This window comes from Pseudophryne corroboree, chromosome 9 (assembly GCF_028390025.1).
Source record: "Pseudophryne corroboree isolate aPseCor3 chromosome 9, aPseCor3.hap2, whole genome shotgun sequence".
Classification (NCBI taxonomy): domain Eukaryota; kingdom Metazoa; phylum Chordata; class Amphibia; order Anura; family Myobatrachidae; genus Pseudophryne; species Pseudophryne corroboree.
In genome coordinates this window covers 327,659,516-327,686,361 of record NC_086452.1, presented here as the reverse complement: position 1 = coordinate 327,686,361, position 26,846 = coordinate 327,659,516, and the positions used below count along the sequence as shown (strand labels likewise).

At 45.7% G+C, this 26,846-nt stretch overlaps 1 protein-coding gene across 8 annotated transcripts in view; it reads right to left on the bottom strand.

The window, feature by feature from the left end:
- Positions 1-26,846, bottom strand: part of LOC134958139 (TRIO and F-actin-binding protein-like) — a 145,735-nt gene that overhangs the window by 24,005 nt on the left and 94,884 nt on the right. For all 8 annotated transcript variants that reach the window (XM_063940522.1, XM_063940521.1, XM_063940523.1 and 5 more), the window contains 2 exons: positions 16,688-16,835; positions 14-128 (listed from right to left, as the gene is read on the bottom strand). In XM_063940522.1, coding sequence (XP_063796592.1) covers positions 14-128; positions 16,688-16,835 — 263 coding nt within the window. The remainder of the gene's footprint in view (positions 1-13; positions 129-16,687; positions 16,836-26,846) is intronic.

Sequence of the window (26,846 nt, the reverse complement as noted above, 5' to 3'; positions counted from 1 at the left end):
GGAAATAACTTACTGGTGCTGCCGCCGGATCATCTCATTCCCTGCTGACCCGCCATGTTGGAATGTTCGAGCTTTCTCTACTTCTCTTTGCAGCTCCTCCTTGTGGGCAGCCCGGATTGCCTCAATCACTGAATGAGAAAGAGGATATGTAATACACTTAAAAAAATAATGCTATATTACATATTTGTAATATACAACCCAAATTACAGGCTTGTAATTGTAGGATAAAGGACATACGTGCGAAAGAAACTGGGCTAGTCATAGGAATGAATGGTAAGAAGTTGGCTATAACAACTCCACACATGGACACTTGTTTAATAACGTCATGCAATGTTGAAACCTAACACATTCAACCAAACGTTACCTTTCCTGCAATTAACCAATAGAAAACGGACAATCTGATAAGTTATTATGAAATGCATCACATTGTTACAAATATGCCAAGTACCATATATTAAATGAAGTGTAAAAACGAAATTCACTTTTCAATCAGTGGGTCTAAAAGTTGCTAATGACACCGCATATCAATTATACTAGTTGTGACATCACTAGTTGAGCATAATAGCTATTTTAGCAAACATTATTATTTACTAAAGGGGAACATGGTACGGCACCCTAATTCTGCTGTCATAACTCACCAGTTAAGAAACCAGATTAAAGGGTAATACAAAATTCCTGACTTCTTAAATATCTGCCCTTTCTAACTGTAGTGTAGAACTGCATTAAAATATCCTGGCAGGGAAACAGTGTCTTGCTTTGTTGCAGCAACAGCCTCACTGTCTGCAGTGTGAGGTTGTTTCCGTGCAGCAGAGGAGTCCGTCCATGGTGCAGCCCCAGAACACCCTTTGGGTAGTTACTGGTTAAGAAAGTCTGTTGCACAAGGCAGTTTTAGCCGAAAGAAGCGTTTAAAAAAACAAAGACACAAGGTTGAATAAGGATTGGTAAACAGATTGTAAACACAAGGAATCATTACATAAAATCCTTATAGAGAGCCTAACTTGGTGACATTAAACTATTCAATTTGTTTTCTGGACATCCCTCTCCAGCAGGGAACGTTATTCTTCTAGCTAAAGCCCACAGGAAAGAACCAGTAATAAATAAATTAAAATAAACAAATCCACATCACCCTGAAAAAAAAAAAATTTAAAAAAAAAAAAGGAAATTTAACTTTGATAAACTTATAAACCAACAAGTAAACAGTGTAACAAGAAAACAGTGGATTCCTCATGTTCCGGATACTACAAATTGGAAGGATTTAACTTATGTACAGATATCCGGTTTTCTCTTCCAACTTGCTTAGGCAACACTAGATGAGGAGAACATCCCAAAGCTGCCCATTCAGGTGGGTATTCTCAGAGTTACAGAGCTCAAACCCTTATATAAAAAATAAAATTGCATTCTTGGATACAAAAATGTTAAACCTGATAATTGGAATGGAGGACAACGGGTCTACCGACGCAGCAGCAGCTCCATGCCACAATGCCGAACTGATCTAATAGATAGAACCTTCATATTGTAATAAACCATTTTCCCCACACACCTGTGACGCAACTGCCCCACCTCAATATAAGTGTACAAAACCTCAGAAGTGATCTATCTACTGCTGTTTGGTTTAATTCAGATGAACATCTTTTGTAGGCACCACAGAGGATCGCATCCAAGGAGTAAAAAAATCACTCTTCCTCAATAGCTGAATTTGAGGTTCATATGAATATAAACCTAAGGTCGAATTGCAATGTCTGGATTTAAATGTAACTTAGAAACCATCATATGTTGAAAAGCTGATTTAGTCTGGAGAACTTCTGTATCCTCCTGAAAATGTGTTACAGATAACTCAAGGAAAAACGAGATTTATGGTAAGAACTTACCGTTGTTAAATCTCTTTCTGCGAGGTACACTGGGTTCCACAGGGAATAATATTGGGGTGTAGAGTAGGATCTTGAGCCGAGGCACCAACAGGCTAAAAGCTTTGACTGTTCCCAGGATGCATAGCGCCGCCTCCTCTATAATCCCGCCTCCGTGCACAGGAGCTCAGTTTTGTTAACCAGTCCAATGCAGTAGCAGGTAAAAGATGACAACAGTTAGTAGCCACGTACACTACATTCTCACGACAGGAGACTATATCATCGGCTAATGCCATACAAACCCAAAGAGGCTAAGTGCATCAGGGTGGGTGCCCTGTGGAACCCAGTGTACCTCGCAGAAAGATTTAACAACGGTAAATTCTTACCATAAATCTCCTTTTCTGCAGCGGGGTACACTGGGCTCCACAGAGAATAACATCGGGGATGTCCTAAAGCAGTTCCTCAAGGGAGGGGACGCACTGTAGCGGGCACAAGAACCCAGTGTCCAACTGAAGCATCCTGGGAGGCAGATGTATCGAAGGCATAGAACCTTATGAACGTGTTCACTGAGGACCACGTAGCCGTCTTGCACAATTGTTAAAGGGTCGCACCACGTCGGGCCACCCAAGAAGTTCCAACAGACCGAGTAGAATGGGCCTTGATAGTAGCAGGAACTGGACGACCAGCCTGTACATAAGCATGTGCAATCACCATTCTAATCCATCTGGCCAAGGTCTGCTTGTGAGCAGGCCAGCCACGTTTGTGAAAACCAAACAGTACAAAGAGAGAATCAGACTTCCTAATGGGAGCTGTCCTCTTTACATAGATACGGAGAGCCCGTACCACATCCAAAGACCGCTCTCTGGAAGACCATTCAGGAGAGACAAAGGCCGGAACCACGGTCTCCTGATTAAGGTGGAAAGAAGACACCACCTTAGGTAGGTACCCGGGACGTGTCCTAAGAACCGCCCAGTCACGGTGAAAAATCAGATAGGGGACCTACAAGACAAGGCACCCAAATCCGACACCCGTCTAGCAGAGGCAATAGCCAGTAGAAACAATACCTTAAGAGAAAGCCACTTAAGGTCTGCTGATTCAAGAGGCTCAAACGGAGACCCTTGTAATACCTCCAGAACCACCGACAAATCCAAAGGAGCCATGGGTGGGACGTAAGGAGGTTGAATCCTTAACACACCCTGAGTGAATGTATGAACATCAGGTAGAGTCGCAATTTTTCTCTGAAACCAAACAGACAAGGCAGAAATTTGAACCTTGATGGAGGCCAGACGAAGGCCCAAGTCCAGGCCCTGTTGCAGAAAGGCCAAAAGGTTGGCCGTACTTAACTTGTAAGCGTCATGATTGTTAGATGTGCACCAAGCAAAGTAAGAATTCCAGACCCTATGATAAATCCAGGCAGAAGACGGTTTCCGGGCCTTCAACATAGTTTGAATGACTGCCTCAGAAAAACCTTTGGCCCTCAGGACAGAAGCTTCAAGAGCCACGCCGTCAAAGTCAACCGGGCCAAATCCTGATATACACAAGGGCCCTGAACGAGGAGATCTGGGCGCTGCAGAAGTAGAAGGGGACGCTCTATCGAGAGACCCTGAAGGTCTGAGAACCAATGTCGTTTGGGCCACGCTGGGGCAATCAGAAGCAAGAGTCCTCCTTGGGCAGAAGTGACACCAAAGGGAACACATAGGGCAGCCGAAAGTTCCATGGAATTGCCAGTGCGTCCACGAACGCTGCTTGAGGATCCCTTGTTCTAGCTCCGAAGACCAGAACCTTGTGATTGTGTTCAGACGCCATCAGGTTCACATCTGGGAGGCCCCAATTGTCCACTAGGAGTTGAAATACTTCTGGATGGAGGCTCCACTCTCCGGCGTGCACGTCCTGACGACTGAGGAAGTCAGCTTCCCAGTTTAGGACCCCCGGAATGAACACTGCCGATATGGCGTTCCGCCCACTGAAGAATCCTTGATACTTCCCTCATTGCCATGCGGCTTCGAGTGCCGCCTTGATGATTTATGTACGTTCTCTGACTGTATTTGAACAGGTCTGTTCTGTACTAAATGCTGGGCAAAGTTCAGAGCATTGAACACTGCCCGCAGTTCCAGAATGTTTATCGGAGGAGAGACTCCTCCCTGGTCCACCGACCCTGAAGGGAGTGTTGCTTTAACACCGCGCCCCAACCTCTCAGACTGGCATCCATCGTCAGAAGGACCCAGTTGGAGATCCAGAAGGGACGATCCCTGCTCAAACGTTGGTCCTGCAGCCACCAACTCAGTGACAGACGGACCTCCGGAGATCATGTGAGACCTGATCCGGTGAGGCAGGCCATCCCACTTGGCAAGAATCAGTTTCTGCAGAGGGCGGGAATGGAATGGAGCGTACTCCACCATGTCAAAAGCCGACACCATGAGACCTAGCACTTGCATTGCCGAGTGTATCGGCACTTGCGGACAAGATAGGATGCATCGAATTCTGTCCTGAAGTTTCAGGACCTTCTCCTGAGAGAAGAACAACCACTGGTTGTGAGTGTCCAAACAACGCCCCCAGGTGCACCATGCTCTGAGCAGGGACCAGGGAAGATTTCTTCCAGTTGATGAGCCACCCATGGACTTGCAGAAACTGGAGCGTCAAATCCAGATGGAGAATTTCTGGGGAATTTCCCAGGATCAACAAGTCGTCCAGATACGGGAGGATCCTGACCCCTTGACGGCGGAGTACAGCCGTCATTACTGCCATGACCTTCGTGAAGACTTGCGGAGCCATGGTCAAACCAAAAGGTAAAGCCCGAAATTGATAATGGAGGTTGCCCACAGCAAACCTCAGATACTGCTGATGCGACATTACAATAGGAATACTGCATGCAGGCAAGCATCCTGTATGTCCAGGGAGACCATATAGTCCCTGGGCTCCAAGGCCAGAACAATAGAGTGAAGAGTTTCCATACGAAACTTGGAGACTCTCACAGATTTATGCAAGGACTTGAGGTTGAGAATGGGCTGAGAGGACCCATTCGGTTTCGGGACTAGGAGTAGCGGTGAATAGTACCCCTTGCCTCTCTGAGCCAAAGGCACCTGTACTACCACTCCGGTGTCCAGGAGGGACTGTACCACCGAATTAAGAGTTTTTGCCTTCACCTGATCTGAAGGGACGTCTGTCAGGCAAAATCGATGAGGGGGACGATTCTTGAAGGATATGGCGTATCCTCGAGTGACGACTTCCCGTACCCAGGTATTGGAAGTGGTCTTCAACCATTCCTGGGTAAATCCTAGAAGTCGGCCTCCCACCCTGGGATCCCCCAGAGAGAGGCCCACCCCGTCATCCAGCAGGCTTGTCCATTTTGGAAGCTGGCTGACGGGAAGCCCAGGCACGTTTACGTTTGGGCATAGTGGTTTTGGAAGTGCGAGCCTGTTTCGGGTACGCCTGACCTTTTGCTTTACCTGAAGGACGAAAGGAGCGAAAGGAAGTACTCTTAACCTTCGGCTCCGAAGGAGCAGTACTAAGAAGACACGCTGTTTAAGCAGAAGCTAAGTCAGCTACTATTGTGTTGAGGTCCTTTCCAAAAAGAATGTCTCCCTTAAAAGGGAGCACCTCCAGGGTTTTCTTAGAATCCAGATCCACAGACCAGGACCGTAACCATAGAATCCGGCGAGCCAAAATGGACATAGTAGAAGCCTTGGCCACCAGAATAACGGCATCAGAAGCCGCCTCCTTAATGTAATGAGAGGCTGTAACAATATACGAGAGCCATTGTCTAGCATTATCAGAAAAGTTGGAAGGCAGCTCCGCTTCCACCTCCTGAGTCCACGCTTCAATAGCTTCTGCAGCCCAAGTAGCTGCAATAGTGGGCCGATGCCACTATTGCAGCTACTTGAGCTTCTGCTAGTGTGTAAATCGCCTTTAAGCAACTCTCCACACGCTTATCCGTCGGCTCTTTCAGAGAAGTGACGGTAGTTACAGGTAGAGCTGAGGAAACCACCAGCCGCGCCACTTGCGAATCCACAGGCGGGGGTGTTTCCCAATTTTTACTAAGCTCTGCAGCGAGGGGATAGCGAGCCAGCATTTTATTGGGAAGTGTGAATTTCTTTCCTGGATTTTCCCAAGATTCCTGACATATGTCAACTAAATGGTGAGAGTGAGGCAAAACTTGTTTGTTTAACAACCTTCTGACGTATAAATCTGTCCGGTTTCTTAGAGGTAGCACCAGGCTCTGGGTCATCAGTAATTTGAAGAATTAGTCTGATAGCCTCCAGAAAGTCAGGAACATCCACCTGTGAGACAGATACCCCATCAGAAGTATCTGGATCAGTATCTGTGGGATCAGTATGCACGCCATCCTCATCAGACGAGGTGTCTGGGACGTGGGTGGATTGTGAGGAAGTAATGGCCCGCTTAGAGGACCCCTTGGTCTTAGGTGGGCAAGAGTTATATTTCTGTTTTGTCAATGAGTGGTTCAATTGCTGTAACTGAGTGGACAGGTGATCTGCCCATGGCGGATTAACCACTGGTACAATATGCAGTTGTACCGGCACGTGAGGTCCCATAGGGGGCGTAAGTCTAGTTACCAGCGTACTTAATAACGTGGAGAACGTAGCCCAAGGTGGGTCATTATGGACCCCCGTTGCTACGGTCCCACTGGGGGGTAGGGAACCCCCAGAACCTGAACCCTCTGCTGCTATGTTTTCCTTTAACGTGTCCGCAGCATCACCACCACACAATGTGGGATCAGCCACAGCTCCGTCGCCCATTGTAGCTGACATACCTGTGAGCTCAAGTCGCAGGCAACACAGTACAATATCAGCAGTCTAATACCTTGTCAAGAACCCCCCGTGCAGTGTATTAGCACAAACAGAGATTTCAAGCGGTATATGGTGACTGAAAACACAGAAAAATACTCAACAAGTATATCCTGTGAAACACCTATATTAAATAATAGCCCTGACGTACTTAGCCACCTTAGGGTACAGAATATAGGGATAGCAATCTGAGGTAGATACACGGAATGGAAGTCACGCAGCAGCTATATATGCGCGCACACACACACATGTACAATGCAGAAATTATGACATGCAATAAAACTGCACTGGACTAGCAATAAAGTAATACTAAGTACAGCTATACAATCAATAGATATATCAATGCACAGTAAACACTGGATGTACAGTATATCACAGGGTACTTGTACTACATAACCCTGACTAAATGCACTGTATTGTTAACTAACACTGTCAACAGACATGTAGAATACTTAAGTGTCCTGTAAAATGTACAGTGCTGACATGCAGGCGGCTTTACAGAGGAGTATTTGCCCAAGCAGTCCCATTATCAGCTCAGCATGTGAAAATGGCGCCCAAATGCTGACAGGGAGTGAGGGGGAGAGAGAGATGCAGCTCTGAGGTGGGAACATTTACTCTAAATGGCACCCTGGGGCTGGGGGGAAGGGCTACAGGTCAAAGCCTTATCCCCCTTGCTGGACTTCACCACCGTGTGCCGTGGGCCATATAACAAACGGTTTTTGCCAAAATCGACCTGTGCCCTTGCCCTGGTGGTGTAGTGGGGTCCCTGTACTGCCACAGTGTCCACGTCAGCGCGCGTGGCTCGCCTCCCACCGGCCGCGCCGAATCGAGATTTCCAGCGAGTCCCGCCTGTGGGACCCTCTTACCTCCTTCCCGAGTGCGGCCACGCGATCCTGAAGACTGGTGTGTGTGCGCCTGTATGTTGAAACCGGAGCCTCCGCTGTAAGTACTCGGCAACCAGGGCGCGAAAGTATACAGCGCCACTGGGGCAGGTGATGAAGCTGCAGCAGGAGATGTCTGACTGACATCTAACACTCACAGTGTCTCTGCTGCAGCCCTTGAAGAAGTCTTCAATTTTCACTTAAAAAAGCTCTTCTGAGGGCTACTTGGAGCAGCCCTGTCTGTTGACTGCCTGCACTGCAGGCACCAACTACAAAACTGAGCTCCTGTGCACGGAGGCGGAGGTTATAGAAGATGCGGCGCTATGCATCCTGGGAACAGTCAAAGCTTTTAGCCTGTTGGTGCTCAGATCAAGATCCTACTCTACACCCAGATGTTATTCCCTGTGGAACCCAGTGTACCCCGCTGCAGAAAATATAAATTAGATGAAAATTCCATGGGACAGTTACAACTTTGACCTAAGACTTAGGTGGGGGGTTTTTCTCCATAACAGAATATGACCCTGGACAAGAAACTTGGATTCAGTGCAGACCACTGCTCTCAAATCTGGCAATAAGGGGCTGCCGACACCTTCCACCTTGTCACAGTCCTGAAGGCTGACTTCACAGATTTCCAATTCCATATAATAAGACACCCTCTGTTAAGTTGGTCATCCACCAGCAACCAAAGAAGCAACCAAAACATTCTTGAAGATATACTACTCCATTTTGAGAACAGTTTAATCTGTAAAGCTTGTCAATGGAACTACACAAACTGCGTTGCCTTGAATGATGAAACAGCCTTCCCACCAACGAATATACAGAAAAGAATGGATATCCATCAGAGTCAACAGACCCCTTACTACCCTGTGTGTTGAGTATCTTGGTGCCTGGAAGAAAAGAAACAAACCATCTGCTGTGGAGTGTCAAACTGCATACTCTGAAATACTTGTCTCTGGGTAGAAATCAGTTTGGATTTTGGTAGCAGATTAAGGGGGACATTTACTAAGCAGTGATAAGAGCGGATAAGTGAGCCAGTGGAGAAATTGCCCCATCAACCAATCAGCAGCTCTGTATCATTTTATACTATGCAAATTATAGATGTTACTTCAGTGCTGATTGGTTGCCATGGGCAACTACTCCACTGGCTCACTTCTCCGCTCTTATCGCTGCTTAGTAAATGTCCCCCTTAACCACCACTGGACTTCAGTTTTTGTGTATTCTCTCAGTAATGCACCTGAAGCAGCGTCTGTCTTTGACCAGGAGTTCACCCAGTTAGGAATAATCATCCCACAACTGGACCTCAAACGAGCAGGTGCATCGGGGGGTCCGTCCGGTCCTCTGACAGGAGGGCTTCGGTGTCCGGCAGGCCAGTGTATTCTGCAGTATACCCGAGTCTGCTCAGCCTTGCTTCGCTCTCTGACTCCAGTGTTTGCTGTGCATTCTAGTTTCCGAAACGCAACCCCTTCCCAGGCTGACTGTACAGGAGCACAGAATCCAGCAATGTTCTCTGACCAGTTAACCATTTGTGTGCCTAAGGTTTATTCAAGCTCCTGTGTGAAGTCTATGCTATTCTCTGACATTACTGCATTCCACGATTCCCAGCTGATCTCCACTTTACTAACCTAAGTCTCAGTCCAGCCAGTTACTCTGCAGCCAATCACAGCCCAGCAGAGGGGTTTAAAGGAAGTCTAGCTGCAGCATTCTGGGTCTGTGCAAATAGTTACATAGTTCGTGATACACAGAAGGCGCAAAGCAGGTTCACTTGTCACACTATCAGACACAACATAACCTCAGGCGGTAACCAGCCCGGTCCTGCATATTCCCAGCCGGCAACCAGTCCGGTCCTGCATATCCCCAGACGGTAACCAGTCCAATCCTTTGAAACTTATATTGCTTGTTTAATCACCTGGGAGATGTTTTCTTTATCTAACCCCAGGACTATAAATTCCATGATACAGTGGAGCAACATTAGCGGTGAAAATATATGTGGACACAAGAACGCTATTACCTGTATTCATCTCTCTTATTATATCAGTTAGTACTACATTCCCCATGATGCTTTGCAATGCCATCATACATGTTTAGTGTGTCACAGGAAGATCTGTATGCTTGTAATATCTCTATCCTCCGAGTGGCTGCCTCCGTGTATGATGCAGCCCTAGCCCCGATCACGTGACCTTACTAGTCACGTGATTGGAGCACTGGACAATTTGAAATAAGATTATCAGCGTTTTTATTATAACGACTGATCGTTGCTAAATTAATTAATAACATACTATGTTTGGGACTGAATAAGGTTCTCTGATTTTAGTGTAGAGTTTTTAGTGTTTTGATGAATGGCTTGTACATACACACACATATATATATATATATATATATATATATGCAAAGAGATGGTATAGCGCCACTTGTGAGGCAAAAAATCTCAGTAAAATCTATGTGAATGAACTATAAAATTTCAATAAAAACACTAAAAGCCCACGTAACCTTATAAAATGGTGTCAGCCCTACCCTAAAAATGCAACACTGGTATAGTATTGTTAAAAAGTATACAAAATGGGGGGATAGGGATAGTGGCGACAAATGCAGCTAAAAAAAACAGTGTTTTTACGCGTTTTAAAAACGCCAAAAGATGTTATAAAATTATAACAATAATTTTTAATATATATGAGAGTAAAAACAGTTTCAAAAAAAGGTTTTTAAAATGCAAGAAAATTGTTTCTATGTAAAACCATACAAAAGTAATAAAAGGATAGTAATTCATACTTAACTTAAAAGCAGTGGGTGGTCAATACAGGTGCAACGCGTTTCGTCTCAGCAGACTTCTTGAATATATATATATGTGTGTGTGTGTGTGTTTTGATTACCTTAATTGACCTAGACAGGTGAAATTAATTTGAGCACCCAATAGGGCAGTGGTGGCCAACGCATGGCTCTTTCTTTATTCAAATGTTTCTCCCAACACTCAAAGTCACGTGACCACAAGAGATCTGTAAACCGCTGCACTCCAGCCAGACATGCAGCAGCACTACATAGACTGAGAACTGAGGGATTCAAATACACATGGGGGAGCTGTCTGGAGTGACTCAAGAGGCTGCTGGCTGGAGTGACACAGGCGGGTGCTGGCTGGAGTGACACATGGGGGAACTGAAGTGCATTATGTGAATCTGACTTTTTCAATATATATTATGCGGATCTGGCTTATCAATTATTTGATGTAGAAGTGGCTTTTTCAATGTATTTTATACCAGGGGCGTGGCCTAGCAGGCACAAGGTCACACCCCATTTTTGCAAGTGCGTCTTCGGCTCGAAGTCGGCTCTTTGATATACCTAACAAGATTTCTTTCTCTGACTGGTTGGCCACCCCTGCAATAGGGTATAAAAGAAGACCTTGGTGGTCATTTGGTATATGCTCCTGAGGAAGCTGGTATATTATACCAGCGATACGCGTTGAGCCTACACACCACTGTGCCCTGCCATCTGGATCTTCTACTTGTATGCTGGTGATATTTGGACCCTCTTTTTGCCTTACTGGGATTTCAAGCACCTTTGGCCAAACGGATTCCCCGCTTCACAGAGAACTCTTTCCTAGCTGAGGAAATAAGGGAACTGCATCATTATCTTGGCCTACCGGTATCTATCAATTTCACATCAAGACTTTGCTTAGTCTGACACCCGGTGGTGCTACTTTTCCCAATGATTGAATGTATCTATGAGTCTTAGCCAGCCTTATTGTGGATACCTTTGGCAACCAAGCTACACCAGCACAGAGAATTGGTGATATATATCAATATTCATGAATTTCTGATTATACATGTTGTGTGTAATTTTAATAAATTGTTATATATATTTTTAATATTACAAGCTGTTCTATTTTCTTATTTTTCTATAAACAGCAAGTGCTGGTACACACACTTTCCAATCCTACATATCCTCAGCCGGTAACCAGGCAATTGCCCCCTTTCATTTAGGATTTTTTAAAATTTATTTATACTGCATAAAAGCATCAAGACGCCCACCTGACACCCTGGTGAGGCTGCTGGCTGATAGTCAGCCTCTGTCAGCAGATCCGCTTCCAGCATTCTGCTTGCCGGGTTAGGCTTGATCCAGTTTGGCTCCCTGCATCTGACGTGCAGTGCAGAGGAGCCCAGCAACCACCACGCAAGGAGGAGGAGAGGAGAACTTGGAGAAGGCAGAATGGAAAAAAGGAAAGAAGGAAATATTAAAAGAGTGCTCCCAAACAAGGGTCTTTTGTCTTTTTCCTTCTTTCTTCTTAATTGTAGTCCAATTTACAAAATTCCAGGGAGCACCGCCAATCATTAACAGTTCAGGATTCACTTGGTAACTGTTTGTATATTGGTTTTTTCATGATCATATATACAGTTAATTTAGAACCCCAAATAATTGCGTTAGACTGGTGCGGACCCACATAAATATTCTAGCAGAAGGCAGAATGGTCAGGAGTTGGAAGTTAGGAGGCTGCTGCTGAGGATGGGAGTCAGGAGTGGGTAAGCTGTATCAGAAGGAAGAGCTGCATGAAGGACCTGTTGTGTCAGGGGAAGTGTATAAGTTGAGTTGAGGAAGCTACATGATGTTTAAGCTGCTCGTGGGAGAAGATGTGTCAGGGAAGAGCTGCAGCAATCAGGATGAGAATATGCTAGGTGAATACAACCTTTTATCGGCATTCCATTTCGGTAAGAGATAAAGAAATTATAATCTGCATGTAACCGGAAACTTCCTCTCAAATTTAGTCCAAGCCGTGGAGAGCAAATTGTAAAATTGTGGAGAACAAGGGAAAGAAACTGTTTGACTTGAAGCCCCGAACTTTGGGGCTTCAAGTCAAACAGAGTCCCGACATGGGTCACTTTGGGGTTGAATCTTTGATATAATATTATATATAGATAGACAGATAAGACATGATTTAAGATGCCATTGCACACTGAAAATTACTGAAAATAAACGTTATTGATGTTGATAATATTGTAGGAACAACAACATGTCCAAAAATTACATGGTTTTAGCTCTTTTTATCAATTTTAAATAAATTCATTACCGAACAAAAATAATGTACTTGAGGATGGTTTTGGCAAAACCAAGGGGGTAATTCAGAGTTGATCGCAGCAGCAAATTTGTTAGCAGATGGGCAAAACCATGTGCACTGCAGGGGGGCAGATATAACATGTGCAGAGAGTGTTACATTTGGGTGGGGTGTGTTCAAACTGAAATCTAAATTGCAGTGTAAAAATAAAGCAGCCAGTATTTACCCTGCACAGAAACAATATAACCCACCAGTTTGAGAGTGTGGGCTGGCTCCTCCCTCTATACCCCTCCTACCAGACTCGGTCTAGAAACTGTGCCCGAGAAGACGGACATCTTCGAGAGAAGGATTTAACACAGATAGTGGCGAGATTCATACCAGCTCACACATACAAGGCACATCTAACTTAGCTTGAAAACTCAGCAACCGCTGAAACATTACTTACCAAGTAACAATGCAGTACTCAACTAAAACGAAGTTGTACTGAACCAAATAACGATAGCAGGAAAACGAAGCGCTGGGCGGGCGCCCAGCATCCTCTATGGACTACGAGAAAAGGATATACTGGTAGGTAACCAAAATCCAATTTTTCGCTTACGTCCTAGAGGATGCTGGGGTCCACATTAGTACCATGGGGATGTACAAAAGCTCCCAGAACGGGAGGGAGAGCGCGGAGACTCCTGCAGAACTGATTGACTGGACTTCAGATCATCAGAGGCCAAAGTATCGAACTTGTAGAACTTTGCAAACGTGTTCGACCCAGACCAAGTTGCAGCTCGGCAAAGTTGTAAAGCCAAGACACCCCAGGCAGGCGCCCAGGAAGACCCCACCTTACGAGTAGAGTGGGCCTTGACAGTCGTAGGACATGTACAATACGCATGCTGGATAGTGAATCTGATCCAGCGAGAGATCGTCTGCTTAAAAGCAGGACACCCAATTTTCTTGAGATCATACAGGACAAATAGAGAGTCCGATTTTCTGTGATGAGCAGTCCTCTTCACATAGATTTTCAGAGCCTTTACAACATCCAAGGACTTTGTGGAAATTGAGGAGTCAGTAGCCACTGGCACCACAATAGGTTGGTTGATATGAAATGCCGATACAACCTTCGAAAGAAACTGCTCACGTGTCCGGAGCTCAGCTCCATCTTCGTGGAAGATCAAGTATGGGCTTTTACAGGACAAAACCCCCAACTCCGACACACGTCTAGCAGAAGCTAAGGCCAACAATGTGACAGCCTTCCATGTAAGAAATTTCACCTCAACCTCCTGAAGAGGCTCGAACCAGTCCGATTGGAGGAACTGCAACACCACGTTAAGGTCCCAAGGCGCTGGTACAAAGGGAGGTTGGACGTGCAGAACTCCCTTCAAAAAGGTCTGAACCTCAGGAAGGGCTGCCAATTGTTTCTGGAAGAAAATGGATAGGGACGAAATCTGGACCTTCACAGATCCCAACCTCAGGCCCATATCCACACCGGCTTGTAGGAAGAGGAAAAACCGTCCCAGTTGAAACTCCACCGCAGGAAATTTCTTGGACTCACACCAAGATACATATTTTTTCCAAATTCGATGGTAATGTTTAGATGTTACTCCTTTCCTAGCCTGTATCAGCGTAGGAATAACCTTGTTCAGAAAGCCCTTTCGAGCTAGTATCAGGCGTTCAACGTCCATGCCGTCAAACGTAGCCGCGGTAAGTCTTGATAGGCGAACGGCCCCTGCTGCAGCAGGTCCTCCTGAAGAGAAAGAGGCCTCAGCTCTTCTTGCAGTAGAAGATCTGCGTACCAAGCCCTTCTTGGCCAGTCTGGATCAATGAGGATCGCTTGAACCCTTGTTCTCCTTATGAGCTGTAGAACTCTTGGGATGAGTGGAAGTGGAGGAAACACATACACCGACTGGAACACCCACGGAGTCACTAGGGCGTCCACCGCCACTGCTTGCGGGTCCCTCGACCTGGAATAATACCGCCGAAGCTTCTTTTTGAAACGAGAGAACATCATGTCGATCTGGGGTAAGCCCCAAGGAGGTAACAGATCTTTGAACACCTCCAGATGGAGACCCCACTCCCCTGGATGGAAATCGTGTCTGCTGAGGAAGTCTGCTTCCCAGTTTTCTACCCGGAATGAAGATTGCCGACAGCGCCAATGCGTGTTTTTCTGCCCAGAGGATGATTCTGGTTACCTCCGACATTGCAGCTCTGCTCTTTGTCCTGCGCTATCGGTTTATGTAGGCCACTGTTGTCACATTGTCCAACTGCACTTGAACGGCCCAATTTCGCAGAAGATGTGCCGCTTGAAGAAGACCATTGTAGACGGCTCTTAGTTCCAGAATGTTTATCGGCAGGCCGGCTTCCAGACTTGACCACCTTCCTTGGAAGGTTTCCCCTTGAGTGACTGTGCCCCAGCCCCGGAGACTTGCATCCGTGGTTAGAAGGATCCAGTCCTGAATCCCGAACCTGTGAAGGTGAGGCAGTTGCAGCCACCAGAGGAGTGAAATCCTGGCCTTTGATGACAGACCTATTCTCTGGTGCATGTGTAGATGGGATCCTGACCACTTGTCCAGGAGATCCAGTTGAAAGGACAGAGCGTGAAACCTCCCGTACTGCAGGGCTTCGTAAGAGGCCACCATCTTTCCCAGACGTGGAAGAAAGTCCCGCAGCCATGGAACCCAGGTCTTTCATGGATTCTACCAGAAATCCTGCCGAATCCTGAATGTTACGTAAAAAACAATTCAACATCACTTTTCTCCATAGTATCCAAGTCTTCAAGTAACATGCCTGACCACTTTGCTATAGCCTTGGCAATCCAAGCACTGCCAATAGTGGGACGTAGTATTGCCCCAGAAGCCGTGTACATGGATTTGACCGAGAAAGGAAATGCCACCAGAACCCTTTTAGGTATCTGGAATTTTTTATCTGGGTTTTCCCAAGCCTTTTCAAAAATAGCATTTAATTCCTTTGACGCAGGGAACGTTAGCGAGGCTTTCTTATTTTCAGTGAAGTAAGCCTCCTCAACATGCTCGGGTGTTGTGTCAGTAATATTCAACACATCTCTATAGCCTCTACCATCAACTGCACCCCTTTAGCAAGAGATGCTGCCCCCCGCAACACATCCCCGTCACCGTCTGCAGTGTCAGAATCGGTATCCGAATCATCCTGCATGATCTGTGCAAGAGCACGTTTATGTGAATATACAGCGGGGAGCCCTGAGGTACCAGAACTAGACCAGACTGCCATAGAGTTCTGTAAAGCCTGAGTTGCCGAGTTCATTTTGTGCAACCCTATTTGAAATCATAGATTTGATAGAGGATAACCACTCAGGCTCCCTTGCTGGTATCGGTGCTAAACCAGTGCAATCCTGATTACATGGAATGGGATCATCCTGAGAGGACATATCCTCTGCAGCATATGACACAGAGTCCCTGGACATTGCTCAGTGGAGACCACAGACACACACAGGGGAGGACAGAGTTTCATTTCACCCCCAAGAATGGCAAGAGAGAGACAGAGATTGGAGCCAACCCACACACAGCACTTTTAATGTAAAGGGAGACCCCTACTAGCGCTGACTGTGCACCTTAATAGGATATACAGTCTTGATGCAGCCTCCACCCACCCCCCCCTCCCCTTCTACAACCCCCTGGTACCGTGAGAGATAGCTGGAGTTGCTGTGGAGGGACTTGCTCTTCCTGGACAGCGCTGTGCGGGCAGGAAAATGGCACTGAACGCTGCTGGGTCCGCTCTGAGAAACTCCGCCCCCAAAATGGCGCTGTCTTCCCGCTCTTCACAAGGATTATACTGGTCTGAGGTAAAATGCTGGACCCCGACAGGCTTGCTGACCAGTGCAGGGTTCAGGCGCTGGCTCATAGCGCCCCTCCCAGCGCCGCACTAAGTACCGCTGAGCCTCCGGAGCACAGTTAGTACTGCGCTCCTACCCTGTTGCCGCCATATATATACATATACACACACACACATACATATACACACACTGTATGTACACACACACAAACTAACAAGGTTATTGGATACCTAATAATCACTGTTAAGGTGGCTTTCACACACTAATTTGAAAGAATAACCATTTTACAGTGCAGGAAGTCATCCCTACTATATCAGTTATGCGCTCACCAGAGGCTGTGGCTGCAGTCTCCTCTGCCAACAGCTGGTCCTTCTCCTGTCGCAGTCTCTGAATCTCCAACTTGTGGTGTCTCTGAAGTTCAGACAAAAGCTGCTTGTGTGAATTCTCCATCTGCGAAAGACTGTACTCACATGCTTCCTGTAGCAAAGAAAGACAGAATGACTGCACCAACACATACTCACATATTGGTTAAAACTACCCTATAGCATAGGACATATAATACGTGCCTCAGATATCTGAAGGGCAAAATAGAAGCCAAATGACAAAACAGTACTGAGATACATGACATACAGAGCTGAAATAAGCACCACTCATATATGGCCAACAGTGTACAGCTGAAGCACAACACTGCAAAACAAGGACACAAGTGCTATACTTGAAAACACACCCACACTTATTTATTTTTAAATAAAATCATTTAGAGTTGGAAAGTAAACAAGTAAAATAAAATAGGATTTTAATTACCTACCGGTGAATCCTTTTCCCATAGTCCATAAGGGATATTGGGGCGACTTAGTACGATGCGGTATAGACTGGGTCCAAAGTAGTCGCTGCACTTTAAATTTCTTCAACTGGGTGTGCTGGCTCCTCCCCTCTATGCCCCCTCCCACAGGCAGTTATAGGTAAAACAGTGCCCGAAGGAGAAAGGACATACATGAGAGAAGGAACATAACAACGAGTGGTGAGATTTATACACCAGCACACCATAACATAAAACGACCAGCAATGGCTGGTAACCAAACAGCAACAGCTGAACAGGTAACCATAGAAAGACAACCTGCAGAAAAGTCAATGCACTGAGGTGAGCGCGCAATATCCCTTATTGACTACGAGAAAAGGATTTACCCGTAATAAGGAATATTGGGGAGACTTAGATGGGGACGTCCCAAAGCTTGCAGAACGACTGGGAACGTGCGGAGACTTCTGCAGCACCGCCTGCCCAAACTGGGTATCCTCTTTGGCCAGGGTATCAAACCTGTAGAACTTCACAAAGATGTTCTTCCCCAACCAGGTAGCAGCTCGGCATAGTTGCAAGGATGAGACTCCACGTGCAGCCGCCCAGGAAGACCCCATCGATCTTGTAGAGTGGGCCTTCAGAGACTGTAGAACAGGTAAGGCCGCCGACACATAGGCCTGTTGGATAGTAAGCCTAAGCCAATGAGCAATAGACTGCTTTGAAGCAGGGCAACCTCTTTTCTGTGCATCATATAGCACGAACAAGGATACTGTCTTTCTGATCCGAGCCGTTCTCCTGACATATGACAATGCTAAATTCCTTTGTCGTATAAACAACCCTTTATGAAGCTAAGAACACTGTACGCTGTTTACTTAAGAAGTACCGTAATGGTACGCTAGTTGCGTAACGATCGCTCAGCCGTAGGCGAGACGCTCAAGCGTCACGTTCGCTCACGGCCCAGGGATCACAGGACACGTTATTGGCTATGACTAGAGTAATGATTCGCTATGGCGTAGCTTACGCTCGAGACCACGAGGAGGTCACCAGCGGCGCAGACGCTCACAACGCTATACCTTAATGTTTAAACCTTATACCAAAGAAATACACAGAATACCTTAATGTGAGTACAGGGTGTAAGTGCAACCTTGTGTAACCTGACTAACTACAAAGCTGCTTGAGCGTCACCGACGCTCAAGTGAACACTTAACACTATAGAAAATACACAGATACTGGTTTAGGTTCCAAAGCCTATTAACTGTATTATATCTAATATACTTGTAAAAGGGGATAACAGTACAAATGATACACTACAATATAACAGAGACTTCCTAACCACAGAACTAAACAATAAATACAAAAAGACAATACTACACTGACCTAAATGCAATACAATACAATACTATAATACTATGAGAGATATAAGAGAAAAGAGGAGAGAGAGAGAGACGGGGAGAGATGAGAGAAATTGGCTCACAGAAAGACAATGATTACGGAGAGAAACTTACGCACAAGGGGAAACGATCGCATGCGCCTGGACATCCAGCACCCGATTTTCAGCAATGAGAACCGTTGAAGAGTGAGAGCTGGATGTGGTCGGCCTGCCTATTTATGCCCCACACACAATGCAATCTCCTGGTCCTACAATCCCATTGTCCATTGGCCGAAGGAATTCGGCCCTGCATCATAACAAAAGGTCATAGGGTGATTCATACAGGTGGGCTGTGACGATTTCCAACAGCTCAGGTGGGTGGGAAACTGGGTTTCCCGCCGCATACCTGAGTATGTGTAAATAATAGAAATGGACATAAACTTCTTATGTCCATAACTATTCGCACGAGCGATTAATACGCTCCAAACCAACACCGGAATATTGCTAATTAAATACTCTTCCGATGGGTACCAAACACTGCTGTATGATTCCTGTTAGACCCTTCGTACGATATAAAGAGGGATTCCTCAGCTCTGGGACATTGTATTTTAACCAAACTTTCAGAATCTATCAAAGGGACCATGATCTATAAACTACATTAATTGTGAACATTTGTAACGAATGAGTCGCACGCTACGACTACATAAACTCTACCGTAAATACGCATACCGCGCCTGCGAGTGCACGCTATTGCGGGTAAGCGCCTCCACGGGAGAGCGTACGCACGCGCAGCGCGGACCAGTGTGCGGTGCAAATATGGCAACGTGCATTGAGACATTTTTCTGACTTTGACAGTCCACCCTTTGGCAGTCAATAATAACTGCCACAAAACATTTAAGGAGAAAAATGCAAGTCAGGGGTTAATTGATTTCCATGGTTGGGTAAGGGAGGAGAGAGGAGAAGGTGTGAAGAGGGTATGACCTAGTGAGATAGCAGAAGCATGTGTGTATGAATCCATGTTTGGGGGGGTCATGTATCATCGTGCCGTACGTGTTGTAAATCAAGCTTCGAGGTATTGCGAAGTATACATTTGAATTCCTTCTTATCCTGTGGTACAGGTCTGTGGATGGGCTGTCAAACTTTACCGAGCTCTTTTCGGATTTTGAACAAAATGGGGAGCACATTTTAGTTGATGATACATGAATGGGGGAGGTATGTGGTTGCTGATATCTGTGCCTGTATTCCCTATCGTCTATGTGTGTCGTTACCTGAGAGTTGTAGAGATGAAGATAAAGAACACTTACGAAAAATGCAATGATATTCTATGTCAGGGAAATGTACATCTGTTGTTGAAGTTGTGTTCGGTATCTGTTGAGAGTCGTCTTCTTTGCGCTGTTTTGCTCCTTAGGCATGAGCAACAAGCTTTGTCAGTGTCATCAGATTTACAAAAATGTTGGGCTAGCGTGAGTTTAAAAGTACTAGGGAAACTGGGGATCCATGGCAAAGTTCATCAAGTGTCCATATTTAAAGTTGTCAAATCTTCTTCTTTGGTCAATCCGTTGTCTGTATACATCTCGTCTCGTCAGCTTCCTCGTCCAAGGGGGTCTTTGTATCTTGGAGAAAAAGCAGAAAAACAGGTGAAAGAAACGGACCGTATAATCGCATTTTCATCACATCCTGGTTTCTATCATTGGGTCATAAATCAAATCCAGGTTAATTACGGTTTCCTCACTCCTCAAGCTCATCACTTTTGTACTTTGTTTGCACCTCATTAAAGCCTGCCCGCATCTAAATATCAATCCAATCGATATAACGACACCCAAGATACATAGTAGAAACTTTCCAACATCCATTATGACTCCTTGAGCCCAGTCTCCCAAACCGGAGAACCAATTTCGCGGGTTCAACCATGACACCCAACCAGTCAGCTCATTACCTACAGCAGCAAGGGTGAGATTGTGTTTTCGACGAAATTCCCACTTCAATTGGAGAATATCGTCCATCTTTTGGTCTATGACCTCTACCGGATCCTCGGTGCTATTCGTGATATACGTGCAACACTTTATGCCGTACTGTGTTGCCAATGTAACACAATATCCGCCTGTTACTGCTGTAAGATAATTAAGAACCATCCTATGCTGAACTAGTTCTGTTTTGTAAGCTTGAAGTTCTCTTCCAGTGTATCTAAACGTGTCATCATACATTTCAGTGATATTATCTAACAAATTGGCGAGTGCGGAAATGTATCTATAATTCATCACTCCTCGAGCGGTACGAGTGAAATCTAACGCTACCAGAACCTGAATCCCGGTGGATTCATGGATAAGATCAGAGGCCGGATGCTCTAACCTTTCTGACAGTTGTCTTTTAACTCGGTGCTCGTAATGAGTGTGAGTATAAGGAGCTTGGGCACCACGGTGTATGTCCTTCATTTTGTCATGTGTTACAGTCATCACTTCAGGCAATACTTTTCCAATATAACACAATCCTTCAGAGTTTGGGGCAAGCCACTTGTACGCCTTTCTCCCGCATATGAAATATGCATCATCGGGGAGAACATAAGGGACGGAGAAGGACATGACCATGTTACAAACCTTCCAGGTGAAATCTCCTGACCCTAATTCTTCCATCTGCCTAATGCACGTATCGGTTTGTACGATATGTGCACAGTATCCTGGTGATACTTCTCCAACTCTAGTAATCCTATTTCCTAAGGTATATCGATACCGGAAAGATTTTCCTCTACTGGCTATGTGGCGTACGAGCTCTGTATCTGTAGGCATTCTATCTGCTCTGTGTGAAAAGGTCATGGTAAGGTTGCTCCATGACACTTCCCAATTTCCCGGTTTTCTGGGATTGGAGATGTTAAAACATAAGAGGGACCTATCCACATGGTATTGGTGGAGCTTCAAACCAGGAGGGCTGGAGATGTTAAACCTCCGGTCCACCGGTCTCCCACCACTTAGCTCAAGTACCTCCCCTAACGTTAAAGGAAATGGTACTAGCCCTGATTTACTGTGACCCTGAGGTACTTGAGAGCATACCCAACAATCTGTTTGGTTTAACACGTTACCCACTAGAGAGTGATAGTCACTCAATGGATGCCGGTCCATATGGATATTAAAACTAGATTGGCATTTCTTTATGCATCCATCTTCAACCAGATTATCACAGAGCCTACAGATACAATTTTCTTCAGCTAACAATCCATCACAATTTCTTCTATCGGATCGTTTTCTGATACTCGCCTTTGCTTGTTGGTTTGGTTGATCTTGGAAAACTACGCCTCCATCATCATAATCGGAACCCATTCCAGAACCTCTTTCGACCTCTATGGTACTCTCGCCGGAACAGACTGCTCTGGTCAACATCATGGTTAACATCAAAATCCGGATCACAGTCTCTTGGGGCAAGTCCATCTTTGAGGAGGAAATAGAGAAGAATGAGAAGGGGGAAAAAGAAATTTTAAGGGAGAGGGGCTGGGAAGTGGAGAAAAACAATAAAAGGGAGAAGGGAGTCGACAACTGCTTTCGGTCTTCAAGGCTCAGGTGCCGCCTCAGTCCTCCTGGAACAGACACTCCAGTGATACAACCTCTACCGTCTGTTCCTTATCACGGGACTTCTCTGGATCGGCCACCTTTTTGCAGTGGGATGAATGGACCCAAGTCTCTCTCTCAGCAACCTTCAATGCTGTGGTGCTAGTCAATAAGACCTGGTATGGTCCTTCCCACCTATCAATAAGACAACCTGAGCGTAGGAAATTTCGTATCATTACATAATCCCCAGGTTCAATGTCATGACAATTACTATCTGGTAAATCAGGAATCACCAACTTCAGATTATCATTTTGATTCCTCAACTGTTTACTCATGTTAATCAAGTATTTTACAGTTACTTCATTGTTACATTTCAAATCATCCTGAGGGTTAATCATGACATGCGGTTGTCGACCAAACAAGATTTCAAAAGGAGACAGATTAAGAGGGGACCTGGGAGTGGTTCTGATGCTATACAAAACAATGGGTAAAGCTTCTGGCCACGTCAATCCTGTCTCTGCCATTACTTTACTCAATTTATTTTTAATAGTGCTGTTCACTCTTTCGACCTTCGCACTCGCCTGTGGACGGTACGGAGTGTGCAGCTTGCTATCAATTCCCATCAACTTACACATTCCTTGAAAGACATCACCGGTAAAATGGGTACCCCTATCACTTTCAATGATTCTAGGGATACCATATCTACATACAAATTCCTGCACAATTTTCTTAGCTGTAAACATAGCGGTATTTGTAGCTGCTGGAAAAGCTTCGACCCAATTCGAGAAAACATCTATACAGACAAGTACATATTTCAAATTTCTACATGGGGGTAATTGAATGAAGTCAATTTGTATTACCTGGAAAGGGCCGCCGGCAGGTGGGATATGGGATGGTTCTGTAGGTATTGCTTTTCCAATATTCTTTCTCAGACAGGTAAGGCATGACATTGCTCTTTTACCCGCATGAGAGGAGAATCCTGGGGCGCACCAGTATGCTCTTACCAATTTGCACATCCCCTCCTTGCCTAGATGAGTCAGCCCGTGAGCTGCTTCAGCCAGACATGGAAGGTATGCCCTGGGGGCCACTGGTTTACCATGTCCATCCGTCCAGAGCCCTGAGGACTCCTGGCCATATCCCTTTGCCTTCCAGACTGCTCTCTCCTGTGTGGAACACAAATTCTGCATCTCACACAACTTTTGTGTGTTGATGGTATTAAATACCATCAGTTGTGTGGTGTCTGTCTGTATGGGGGTAGCAGCTGCAAGCTTTGCGGCTTCGTCTGCTCGGCTGTTACCAAGGGATACTGGGTCTTGGCTATATGTATGTGCTTTACATTTGATAACAGCCACTCTGTCGGGTTCCTGTATCGCTGTTAGAAGCCTTTTTATATAAGCTGCATGCGCTATCGGTGTACCAGCCGCCGTCATGAAATTTCTGAGCCGCCATAGCGCTCCGAAATCATGTACTACCCCGAACGCGTATCTAGAATCGGTGTAGATATTGGCAGACTTACCCTTAGCCAATTCACATGCTCTGGTTAGGGCGACCAGTTCAGCAACCTGGGCTGAGTGAGGTGGGCCTAGCGGTTCCGCTTCTATGGTGTCTTGGTCATCTACGACTGCGTATCCAGTACACAAGTCTCCCGAGTCTGACTGTCTGTGACAACTACCGTCCGTGTAGAACGTGAGTTCTGCATCTTCCAGTGGATTGTCACTGATGTCAGGCCTTGCGGTAAAATTTTGGGTCAAATATTCCATACAATCATGTGTATCTTCCTTTGCATTAAATCCTCCTTCCCCATCACTCTCACCTTCCACCCTTTGTGTCTGACCAGGCACACCTGGGAGAAATGTTGCAGGGTTTAATGCACTGCATCTTCTTATGGTGATGTTTACTGGGGCCATTAATGCCAATTCCCATCTCGTAAACCTTGCTGATGAGACGTGTCTGGTTTGGGCAGAATTCAATAAGGCAGATACCGCATGCGGTGTATGGATTGTGAGGTTGTGGCCTAGCACAACATCTTCGCTTTTCGTCACTAGCAATGCTATCGCCGCAACGCTACGCAAGCATGTGGGGAGGGATCGCGCTACCGTATCTAGCTGGGCGCTGTAGTATGCAATTGGCCTGCTGGCGTCACCGTGTTTTTGTGTTAGTACACCTGCTGCGCACCCAGCACTTTCTGTTCCGTATAGTTCAAAGGGTTTCCCATAGTCTGGCATACCTAGTGCTGGTGCCTGCGTTAGGCACTGTTTGAGTCTCTCAAATGCTGTTTCGGATTCGTCTGTATGCGAAATCCGATCAGGTTTGTTTGAAGAGACCATTTCCTGCAGAGGTAGCGCCAATATGGAAAACCCTGGGATCCAATTACGGCAATACCCACACATTCCTAGAAACGTCCTGATCTGTTGTTGGGTTTGTGGCAGTGTCATGTCTCTAATGGCTTGGATTCTATCAGCGGTCAGGTGTCTCAGTCCTTGTGTTAGACAGTGTCCCAAATATTTTACCTTAGCTTGGCATAATTGCAACTTGTCTTTGGAAACCTTGTGACCTGTGTCTGAAAGATGAAACAGGAGCTGTTTCGTATCCTTCAGGGAAGCTTCCAATGAATCAGAACACAGTAGTAGATCATCCACGTACTGTATCAACACTGATCCACTCTCCGGTTGGAAAGACTGTAAACAATCATGCAAAGCTTGAGAAAATATACTTGGACTGTCTATGAAACCTTGGGGTAACCGAGTCCACGTGTATTGGACTCCTCTGTATGTGAATGCAAACAAATATTGGCTGTCAGGGTGCAGAGGTACCGAAAAGAAAGCGGAGCAGAGGTCAATAACAGTGAAAAATTTGGCAGTGGGAGGAATTTGCATTAGGATGACAGCTGGATTAGGCACTACGGGGAACTGACTCTCAACTATTTTGTTAATCCCCCTTAGATCCTGCACTAGCCTGTAACCCCTCCCCCCACTCTTTTTAACAGGGAAGATGGGACTATTTGCGGTGCTGGACGTTCTTACTAGAATGCCCTGTTGTAGCAAGCGCTCTATTACGGGAAAAACTCCTAGCTCCACCTCTGGCTTCAGAGGATACTGTGGGATTTTTGGAGCTATCCTACCATCTTTTACTTGCACAACTACTGGAGCTACGTTTGCCATTAATCCAGTGTCCTGTCCATCTTTTGTCCAAAGCGACTCTGGTATCTGAGATGTCATCTCTTCTACTTGGGATGGATTCCTATTTGTCATAATGGAATGTGACATTAATTTTGATGGGGAGTCTAGCATGTCTCGTACTTCCTGAGCGTGATTCTCAGGAATGTCCAAGAATACACCTTCAGGAGTACAATAAATGACGCAACCCATTTTACATAGTAAGTCTCTTCCCAGGAGATTAGTTGGTGCAGATGTAGCCAGCAAAAAGGAATGCTTGGTATGCAAAGGCCCTATTGTAATCTCGGCTGGTTTGCTAACAGGGTAGTGCTGGACTACTCCTGTTACTCCCATGGCTGGAATTGTCCTACCAGTGGTTCTCATGCCCACTGTCGAATTTATCACTGACTTGGCCGCCCCTGTGTCTACAAGAAAGTTTAAAGTTTTACCAGCTACATTGATTGCAATCTCTGGTTCGCTTCCAAGACTAGCAATCAACTTAACTGGCTGCAGATTACAGGTATGGCCATACCCCTATTGGGTATGCTGACCTCCCTGAATCCCATTGGCAGCAACTATTTGTGGGGGAGTTAGCTGGGAACTACCAGAGGCATGCCAATCTCTGTTCGGGGGATATCTTTTTGTTTCCCCTGTATGTGGCTCAAAACTCCGCCTCTGTGGACCCTGCTCCCAATGTCGTGTGTTGTGTTGTTGTCTAGGGGGTTGAAAAGATCTTTGTACATTCTTTGTTCTACATTCTCGTGCAAAGTGTCCCGGTCTGTTACAAGAAAAACATGTTATTACACTTGCCTTACCCACAGGATTCGGTGGTACATACGCAGGCTGCCTTGTGGTCAGCGCCTGTATACTTACGGACATCAACTTATCACTTTGCGATTCCCTGTGCCTAGTGATGTTTCTGTCGTGATCAATAGCAGCCTCTCTCAAGCCGGACACTGACAGACCTCGCCAGCATGGTTGCGTGGTCTGAACCCTAGTCTTTAATGTTTCCTTTAAACCATCCATCAGTACAGATACTGCTACTTCCCGATGGTTTGGGTTGGTCTTTATGTCTTCTATACCCGTGTACTTTGCCATTTCTAATAGTGCCCGGTGAAAATATTCTATTGCCGTTTCGGACTCCTTTTGCTTAATGGAAAATATTTTATTCCATTTAACAACGGCTGGGAAATACTCTTTTAGCTGTAAATTTATCCTTTTTACATTATCCTTGTTGTACACGTCTGTAAGCGGTACATCTTTATCCAATGCACAATCAGCTAAAAATTGAGTTGCGTCAACATTGGAAGGTAAACAAGCTCTTAGCAGTATCTGCCAATCCTTGTTGTTGGGTTCTACAGTGTTACCTAGATCCCTGATGTATTTTTGGCTAGCAACTAAGTCCTTTCTGGGGTCAGGAAATTCGGACACTATTGTTCTTAATTCCATTCTGGAAAATGGAGTGTACATGGCAATGTTCCTTATGGGAGTGGCTCCAGACACATCTGTTTTTCCATTGGGAACTGCTATTACCCTTACAGGAGCAATTCTAACAGCCTCTTCCTGTGTAGATTCTACAGCTTGTTGTGGTACAATTGTTTCAGTGTAGTGCATGGTGCCGTACTTACCCGT